The following is a 9,955-nucleotide window of genomic DNA, read 5'->3' on the forward strand; positions in this document are numbered from 1 at the left end:
TCCAGAACTAGAATTTGAAATTCTAGCTAATAGCATCAATCAACACATAGGAAGGAAAGAAAACAAATAGTTTGTGTTGAACTTTTTAAATTCTTAACCTTTATGGATATGGACAATTAAAACAAGGCATAGGCTAATGTTTATGGAGAATGTAATACTTTTCATATGCTTAAATTCCATCCACAAGCACCATATAGGTTTCCTCACATCTAAATAGACACTTGAACTGTAAAAAGAATGTTGGATAGGGTGGATTCACCTTTCTATTAACAAAAACTCATATTTGAGAGCAACATGAGTTTCTAAATAAATTATATGGTCCCAGTGCTTCGTTTACAAAATAGGTATTTTGAAAGAAAGAAGATAGCAAATATGAGCATAATGCAACAAACATATGTTGCTTTATCCATAATGCTGAGAATGTTTGAAGTTGAATGCCTTAGTGACTCTTCGATTTCCCATGGGTTGAGCTTTGAAGACTTTTGTTGATCTTCTTTCATCTCATTGTGTTCGAGGGTCACAGTCTTGCAAAACCTTTGCAAATGGCCTAGTATGTGTGGAAACACATCTCTTTTTGAATGTTCACCAATAAGAAGATCATTGTGACCATACTTAGGTATCACAACACGAGAGTGGGAGAAGTTTGGATGGTGATATTGCATAAATGAATTAGCCATGGCACTCGTGTCATGTGTAACTAGTATCTCCCTTCCCCCAGATATATACGTGGTAGGTAGTGCTAGTCTCTCTGGATGCTGCAAATATGTATCATTTCCATTTGCATCCACGATACGTCCTGCAAGGCACACTAAACGAAGATGTTGCAATGCACCAAGGGATAGCTTGGTAGTCACCTCATTATTTGTCCATTCATGCATGCTTGGTCTCAAGTTTTCATGCCAAAATATGTTGCCAAAAATTCCTGAAAACACCTCACAATCTTTCCGATTGCAACGCTCCACACGAGGTAATAATTGTGCAACTTTACGAAGCAATGTGTGCCTCCATCCATCAACATTGCTATGACCCATGGAGAGGAGTCTATTATCTCCTGCTATAGTCATTGATATCTAGCAATGGCAAGAAAATTGAAACTTTAGACCTTGTATAATTCAAAAATCCCTTGGAAAGCTCATAAGGCAAAAATAAATATGACAGGACTACTTACTGCAAGCAAAGGAGGAATGAGCTTTGCTATAGTCAAACGTGTGGTCCGAAAGAACATTGAGGAGTTTGTGCAAACAATCGATGTCATGAATGAAGAAGGAATGTAGCCACCCAAGATAGCCATATGTATAGTTAATCCTCCAAGGCAATGAGCAACAACATGGATAGATGCACTACGCCCTGCTACCTCGAACATCTTTGAAAAGGCTGGAAAGCATGAGATAAAATAAAATCATAAGGACAATATTCCCTAGTACTATGGAAGAGTATAAGATGGACATGAACCATGGACCTTCTTAAGTCAATGGCTTGTCAATTAAATAATAAAGATGAGGGAACCAATGAGATACCTTGGACTTGCTAACTAACTTTGAAAAGGTGAGTGCGGTGACATTATAGCCAAAAAAAAAAAGATTCAAGAGATTGGGGGGATTGCTGAGAGAGAGAGAGAGAGAGAGAGAGAGAGAGAGAGAGAGAGACCTGCAGGAATATCAAATCTTGCGATGTCATCAATAGTGAAATGCTTGGGCGTTGCATGGCTTGGATGAGCGCGATTCCGCAACAACCATGGTTCATATCCCTCTCTAAGTAGTGACCTTACCAAGTCAGATTCTTCAGTAGGGAGCCAGAAGCTCTCTGTGCAGTACCCATTCAGAAGAAGAACAACTTCTGCTGGCTTATTCTGTGCATTTCCACCACTTTTTGATTGGTTGCATGGCCACTGAATCATGCTAATCGGTGTACCATCACCTGCAAAAAAATCTTTTTCAGTTTTGTGTATGCCAACGTATCTTTTCAATGGCTTAGAAACCTAGTTATGTTTTCATATGCAAAATAGAATTACTTGTGCTAAGATACATCTTCCATGACTTTAAGAGCTATAATGCTAGGAATATATGAAAAAGTACTATCCACAAATCAAGGGAGGCAAAGCAAGTGGAGGTACCTGTTTCTAAATCATAACGACAATGAGCAGGGTATGGAGGATTTTGATGTGCTTGGGAGATGGTCGCCTTGGATGCAAGACAATAGTGTGCTTGGCCTATTGGGCTACATACGTTTGGATTCTCCATGAAATACGTTTGGAAGATGCTTTGTAGTAAGGACTTGACAAAGAGGAATTTATGCGGTCCACTGAGGGTGAGAGCAGAGCGGATGAGCTCGAAGAGACTGAGATGAAGTTGGCCTTGCAATGGTAATGCTAATGAATCACATTGATGAGTGCCAGTTACTTTGGATTTGTCCACTTGTTGAACATATAAAGTGGCATGTAAAGTGGTGGACTCTCTCCAAGCGAACAATCCCTTGAGAAAAGGTCGCATCTCCTTGAATCCATCAAGTACATATCTGCAAAAGAATTGACACTCGATGCCTTTAGTTTGAGCTGGAGCAAAAAGTTATAAATGACGTCGCACTTACACAATTATGAATGTGCTGGATCGATCAATCAAGCAATATTAAAGGACAAACTTCAAAGGCACAATTGAGTTTGTGCATCTTAGTTGGTTTCCTTGACCTTTGGAAGAACAAGATACAATTGACTCTGTAACCACACAATTATGAAACACGTAGCTGATTGTCAAAACACCAATATCAGCGATATTGATGTTGCCGAATGCTCTAAAGGAATTTACCTTTGGCCTGAAGGACCAGACAAGAGCAGATGATAATGCATATATTGAGTGAAAGGTGTTCGGGGATGTTGCCTGCAACACATGTTCACTCTTCCGTCCAAAACATACAACACTCCTCCGTCCACCGAATTCAGGTACAGTCTGCCACCAACTCGTCCCCACAACACTGACGAATTGCCATCTTGCTTATCAATTCCAGCATCCATACGAAGCACAAGTTCCAGGCTGCAAGGCATTCCACTCAAATCTCCTCGCAGAGTCTCTCTCACAGTGACTGTTGATGATATACCATAATTTGGTGATATTGGCTCTGGCGAGAACAACACTTCTTGCTTAGATGACACAACGCCATCAACCCCAGCATATGCAACCTGTCCGTTGGCCAGGGACTGCTGTCGACCTTTAGTATACAGACTATTCTGTAGGGCATCACGCACGATACATGTTGAAACGTGCTCCGCAGCTGTGGCTATGGTGAAACAAGGATTAACTCCGACTGCACATGGGATCAAAGAGGCGTCACAAACATAAAGCCCGTCGTGAACAATGTTATCGTTGGTTGAGAACATTTGGCCACTAGCATTAGTCACGCCAGTGGATTTGTCTCGCCCGACATTGCAGCCGCCCAAGTAATGCACGGACGTACTGCGGAAGCGCGAAAAATATAGAACTCCTCGCAGACGGTTGGCCAATTTCTGCATTCCTTTCACCTTCTTAACAAAGAGTTCATCATGCGGAGGAGTGAATTTCAAGCATTGGCTTTTTCGATCTAGCTGCAAAACACCATCTCCTGCATCGTAACCCATCACATTGACTAGGATTGACCTGCCATGGACTGATGGTACCAATTGTTTCACATCATTCCAAATCCTATCTAAGAGCCCGAATCCTTCTGGCAAAGTGGCCAAGCATTTATATACCATGTGGGGAAAATTTCTAGGTGCGATTGCAGTCTGTGAAAAAAACACCGAGTATTACTTCAACACTTCAATGTCAGGCCCTCTAGGCATTCGTTTCCGGGAAAGCACGTTTTTTCATAAAAACAGAATTGTAAGGAACGTTGAATACTAAGATTGACCGACCTGTATAGTGAATCCCAGGGACGACGTATACGCGTTTGATATGGAAGGACCAGGCCGAGACGCAGTTGCCATGCCTGTGAAATCGTTCTTGCTTATGCTAGTACCTTTCGTTGGAGCTTTAGGAGCCCCGATGAATGTCAGATTATTGCCATTGGTGCTTACTCCGCACCCCAGCAGATCCGACACCTTTAAACCTCTTTCCTTTGACCGCAACAAAATTTCTATTGTCCCATGAACGCCAGCTGCAATATAAGTGGGGGTGAACCGTCAAAATGTTGACAATCAACTTACTCGTGATCGAATTTCGAAAACAAGTACGAGGACACAAAACTTGCTTAAAGTACCTGATCAAACGTCAAAATCTTGACAAAAATCGATCACAAAAACTACCTGACAGGACGACATAGTCTGCCGTGAGATAGTCAACTTCATTGAGATATACGCGCCATTTTCTCTCCGGCTCGCTAGCATGCTTGAGATCATGTGTGACATCCATGTAAAAGGAGCAATCTTTGGTGCACTCACGCATGTAAGTATCCTCAGGAGTTTGGGCGATGAAGGAAACTGCACTCTCTGTACGAATCTCAACACCTGCCTGGAGATACAACACAATGGCAAATATAAATATTGCTTGAGCTCATTGCGTGAATATGTAGCCTAAGCAGAGACCAAGTACGATGCTTATCGTGAAAACAGCACATCAACGCCTAAGTAGTTCACAGCTAGTATTGTTACCTGCACGGCAGCTGCAAGGTAGTTCTTATCGGTAGAGCTCTTAGCGTTGTATGGGCACCCATGAAAGCAGTTACCGCAAGACTTGCAACCCATTTGCTCCACTCCAGCAGCGTTCTTCTTATTGCTAAAGGTTACGCTTAGCTGCAGCGCATCTTCTTTCCTCAGACCTCCTTCTTCAATGTTGGTCTGATCATTGGCTAAGACAGTGTCCATAACAAGGGTGGTGGGAAAGGCGTGGGGGACGGCCTCGGGTTGGAGCATGGCACGAGCTCTTCTTTCGGCTGCATGCCAGTTTTCTTCCCATTCTTTGGGCCAACGAGGATCTCTGCGCGTTCGGAGAGGAGTGGGCAGAATAACGCCACCATTGACGAGGGAGCCTCCTCCCACTCCCACTCCAAGCATGGAAAGGGAGTTGGGTTGCAAATAAACCTGCAGTACCAGAAACGGTAATTGGATTTCGTGCTATAACTATTGACTGATGTTGTCTAAGGTACACTGATTCATGAAACAACATCCTGCCTGCGTCTTACACAAGGGAAGAGTGACGATGATAAGAATTCATGGATTTCGTGCAGTATTGGATTACCTGAAGCAATGCTTCTTTGCTGCCGATGGTACCCAATGGAGTATGGATTGTTAACGTACGCATGAGCTGCAAGAAGGTAGTAGGGAATTGATGAGGCTGCCATGAATGGCCCTTCTCCAGAACGCAAACACTAAGGCTCGGCTCGGCTTGGGAGAGTCTCAAAGCGGCAACGGACCCTCCATAGCCTGAGCCAATCACGATGGCATCGTAATGCCGCCTTTGTGATTTCCTTGTGTGCACCCCATCAGTATCTTCGAATCTTGATGCCTTCTCCATGCTGTACTGGATTTGCTATACTAGATTTGCAAAGTGACAAGGGCAATGAAATGACAATGCTCTCAAAACAAGTTGGCGATATGACCAATCGAGATGAGGGCTTCGAATATATAGAGACACGGGTGACGGTATGGTAAACGAGAAAAAAGAGGAAAGAAGAGAGTAAATTACGTAAAAGCGAGGAGGGTCTAGTGACTCGAGTCAAAGTTTGATTGTCTTCATCATTCGGGTGTTGCCAATTTGTGAGTGCGCAAATTAAGGAAATAATCAAAGTTTGATTGTCTTCATCATTCGGGTGTTGCCAATTTGTGAGAGTGCAAATTAAGGAAATGGAACTAGACTAGAAATGAAAGTCTAGACAGTTGTAATTGCTTTGTTTTTTGTTTTCTTTTCATCATACCATAATACCATTGGTGCCAGTTTGTGCCAATGGAAGGAGTCAAGGCGAGTACCAAAGTCAAACACACTGAGAGTCATAGACTCTCATAGTCAGAAAACGCTGCGGTGATTAAAATATTTTTCTCAGCGACGTGATTCTGATGAAGACGCGGCCTAACTTAATTACTATAACAGTCACGTTACATCATTGCCTTTGAGACATCAAATTCTTGGATGCTATATATTCTTCACGTTTCGCAGTGCATACTACATACAGTATTACATAGATGAATCATAATAAAAGATAGGCACCTTGCCGCCTAGTACAATGTCACCTGTGACCACAGTCGCTATGGATACAGCCAGGATAGCTGACAGCTGTGATGACCTATGGTACAATCGTCTATGACAAAAGTTTGAAAATTTGTGTCAAAAAGCCAAATCGTTGACAAAGTTTTTCCTCTTTAAATGCACGATCGAACATTGCCCGCGTTTGTTCCATGTGGAAAAAGTTTTTCCACTTTTGCCCGCGTCAGCTGTTCGTTCCATGTTCGATCGTGCATTCAAAGAGAAAAAACTTCAACGATTTGGCTTTTTGAAGGCCTCGTACAATGAATGGCCTTCCATGGAACCCGCCTTCAAATGTAGCCCTGAAATAAAATTAGACTTCTTGATTTTGATTTTGTTTTGAAGTTTTCATGGCTTTAAGGCATTCAATTCACTTTAGGCAAGTGGAAAAGAAAAAACTTCAACGATTTGGCTTTTTGAAGGCCTCGTAAGCATTCATTTGGAAGGCCTCGTACAATGAATGGCCTTCCATGGAACCCGCATTCAAATGTAGCCCTAAAATAAAATTAGACTTCATGATTTTGTTTTGAAGTTTTCATGGCTTTAAGGCATTCAATTCACTTTAGGCAGGTTGGTCAGCCCAAGGAAAGGACCAGTACATTAGAAGGCATTTATGCATCAAGCCGTAGAGGCCTACGATTTTTCTTCTCTAGAACTTTGGCGTTTTACATGTGTTGTGACTATTGGCGATCCACTTGAGTTGTTCCCAACGACATAGCAATAGACACAGAAACGAGAACAGCTTGAGCGAGCCCATAACATTCGAAACAGGACTAAGCAATGAGGAGATGTGGTGAAATTTGCCAGCTTGGCGCGTATAATCTCCCGCCCCCAAGAGAAATCACACATAGAAGGCCTTATTTTGCAATTTGCTCCTTGCAATTGGCATTGGCATTCTATACCTCAAGCCTAAAAATTTAGAGTGAGTTTCTTTTGCAAGCCAAAATTTTTCCTCTACTTCGTATGAAGGCTTGGAGAGCTTTGATGCCTGATGAAGCCTTCAAATTTCAGCACAGTCTTAGGCAACACAGGGCAACACTGGGCAGAGGGCAACCTGGGAAACTTCGTCAAGAATTTTTTAGATGCTGGCCAAATCGGGCATTGCCGAATCCAGATTCAAGAATTCGACATTTGTTTCTTTGTGGCAATGAGTTTGTGCATCCAGCTTAAGATCTGATTTGAATAGGACTTCCCTTTGGTAATCCCCCCAACATGTTGGGATTGTTGACTCGGCAGCGCTGTAATCTTTTTCTTTTCTTCCAATTTATTATAATCGCAGCTTTTCGAAGAGTTTGTGCATCGAGCAGGAGGTGCAGGACTTGGGCACTCACAGTAGTCAGCAGGTGATTCTGAATTAAAATTTCAGCACGTTGTTTGTCAAGGGAAACATGGCTTTCCTGAGCCCCTCGGGCTGGTGGCGAGTCTTCGGCTGAACGATTGCGGGTCGTAGCGGAGTTCCGAGTCTCTAATAATCAGTCGGTTCAGGGTTCACGTCGCCGCTCTTCCAGTCACTATTGGTCAAACGGAGACTTTGAACTCTCGGACTAGGCAATGAGAAAATTTGGTACATATAAAAGCAGGGACTTGCTGTGAAAATAAGGTACTTTGGTCCTGCGTCGGTTTCCCACAATGACTAGTTTCACTCTGGCTCAGCTGCTGCAGCTATCGTTCCCCATCTTCATCCTCATCGTCTCTGTCTTGATCTTCTTTCGCCGTCGCAATAGCCACCATCTTCCTCCAGGCCCCCCCGGTATCCCCATCCTCGGTAACCTCCTTCAGCTCGGTCCCCTTCCCCATCGGTTCCTCGCCAGCCTTCATCAGAAATATGGACCTCTCGTCTACCTTCGGCTTGGCTCCGTCCATACCGTCACTACCAATGACTCAGAAATCTTCAAGGAAATGATGAGCACCCAAGATCACCTCTTTGCTTCTCGTTACCAGCGTATCGCCGTGAAATACTTCTGCTACGATGGCATGGACCTCGTAATGGGTCCTTACGGTGATGCCTGGAAGCGCCTTCGACGGATTTGCGTCGAGCATCTTCTTAGCAATCGCCAAACACTATCCTTTCAACGCCACCGCAAGGAGGAAGCTGACTGTATGGTTCGCTTCGTCGTGGAAAAGTCACGCAATGGCGAACTCATCCCTCTCCGGGATGTGTTCAAATCGTTTTCTCTAAACAATACCACGCGCATGCTTCAAGGTAAGCGTTTCTTTGGCCTAGAAGGCGCAGGGCCCGAAGATACGGCCCGCATCGCTGCGCTCTCTGGCGATGCCTTCGAGTTGATGGGAGCGTTCAACATCGGGGATTATATCCCTTGGTTAAAATGGCTAGATTTGCAGGGATACAACCGACGTTGCCAGAAAGCTCTAGAAAGAATGGAAGACGTGGTAAACCCGGTGCTCGAAGACCACCGAGCAAAAAGAAAAGCTAATCCTGATGTTGAGCCGTCAAACTTCATAGATCTGCTCCTACGACTGCAGGAAACGCAAGGGGAGGAAGTATTAAGCGATGTTATGATCAAAGCGCTCATCCTCGTAAGGCAGCTTCGCATTTTCTCTATGTCGATTTATCTATGCTATTCCTTTGCCATTTTTTGCTTTTTCTTCGTGTATAACTTTTCAGATTGCGACGCGAACTGACAATTTTTCTGTGACGTGTATAGGATCTGCTGGGGGCAGGCACGGATACAACCGCCGTGACCAATGAGTGGGCTATGGTACAACTGCTGCGGCACCCGCGTGTGATGAGCAAATTGCAAGAAGAATTGGATAATGTGGTTGGGAAAGAGCGTGCTCTTGACGAGGGAGACTTGCCAAATCTGCCATACTTAAGGTGCGTGACGATGGAAGTGCTCCGGTTGTCGCAGCCAGGCCCGTTTGTGGCACCCAGAGAGTGTTTGAAGGCCACGAAGGTGGCAGGCTATGAGATACCCGAGAAAACGATGGTGATATTCAATCTGTTTGCGCACGGGAGGAACCCAAAGGCATGGCCGGAGAGGACGGAAGAGTTTGTACCGGAGAGGCACATGCAGAACGTGAAAGGGAACGGCTTCAGGATGGAGAATGGAACAGGGCCTGAGTTCCACTATACAGCGTTCGGAGGAGGCAGGAGAAGGTGTGCAGGGGGCTCACTGGCGATGATAATAGTGATGCTTGCAGTGGGTCGTCTGCTTCAAAGCTTCAACTGGGAGCTGCCTGCTGGAATGAGCAAGGAGGACATCGACATGACGGAGGTTTTTGGGCTGTCCACCCCTTTGGCTGTCCCCCTCGCAGCCGTTGCAAAACCTCGCTTGAACCTCAACCTGCTTGAAGGAGAAGTGTAGAGGCCACCTGCATTAATGTTTACTTTTTATACATGTAATTTGCTATAAAATATTAGTCTATAAAATAAGCAGAAATGTAGAGACCAAGAACAACTTTTCGTTTGATACATGTAATTTTGCAATGATTTGATACAAATGGTTTTCTCTACACCCAACCCAAATTGAAATTTGGCGTTTAACCTGGTTTGCACGCAAACTCCCACCTTCACATGAACAAGCTTTTATAACTAGTGTAGTGAGCATGAGGTGTCAAGCTATAAGCAATTCATTGTGACTCAATCGAATGAAGTTCGTTACTCCTATTAGCTAAACCTGCAAGTGAGTCTATGAGGGGAGAAATAAGGAAGTGAGTGTATGAAATAAAGTGGAGTTTCACTACTACAACATACCTTAATTTCGATGTTAAACAGTGTCAATTTCAAT

The 9,955-nt window shown here is 43.9% G+C and overlaps 2 protein-coding genes across 2 annotated transcripts; one reads left to right on the forward strand and one right to left on the reverse strand.

Annotated features, from left to right (window-relative positions):
* Positions 1 to 311: 311 nt before the first annotated feature.
* On the reverse strand, positions 312 to 5,496 carry LOC147899258 (uncharacterized). Its single transcript, XM_087377676.1, has 9 exons — positions 5,205 to 5,496; positions 4,619 to 5,047; positions 4,274 to 4,478; positions 3,884 to 4,125; positions 2,802 to 3,754; positions 2,114 to 2,514; positions 1,648 to 1,917; positions 1,169 to 1,374; positions 312 to 1,070 (listed from the first exon to the last, which is right to left on the reverse strand). Exons 1-9 carry the CDS (start codon positions 5,478 to 5,480, stop codon positions 312 to 314), a joined length of 3,741 nt encoding a protein of 1,246 aa, XP_087233802.1. The 5' UTR covers positions 5,481 to 5,496.
* Positions 5,497 to 7,826: 2,330 nt separating this feature from the next.
* LOC147899259 (cytochrome P450 703A2-like) lies at positions 7,827 to 9,620 on the forward strand. The gene is made up of 2 exons (XM_087378610.1): positions 7,827 to 8,744; positions 8,873 to 9,620. Exons 1-2 carry the CDS (start codon positions 7,836 to 7,838, stop codon positions 9,530 to 9,532), a joined length of 1,569 nt encoding a protein of 522 aa, XP_087234736.1. The 5' UTR covers positions 7,827 to 7,835; the 3' UTR covers positions 9,533 to 9,620.
* Positions 9,621 to 9,955: the final 335 nt, after the last annotated feature.

Source organism: Dipteris shenzhenensis, chromosome 8 (assembly GCF_047967505.1).
Source record: "Dipteris shenzhenensis isolate YYH24624 ecotype China chromosome 8, Dip_SZ_1.0, whole genome shotgun sequence".
NCBI classification, from domain to species: domain Eukaryota; kingdom Viridiplantae; phylum Streptophyta; class Polypodiopsida; order Gleicheniales; family Dipteridaceae; genus Dipteris; species Dipteris shenzhenensis.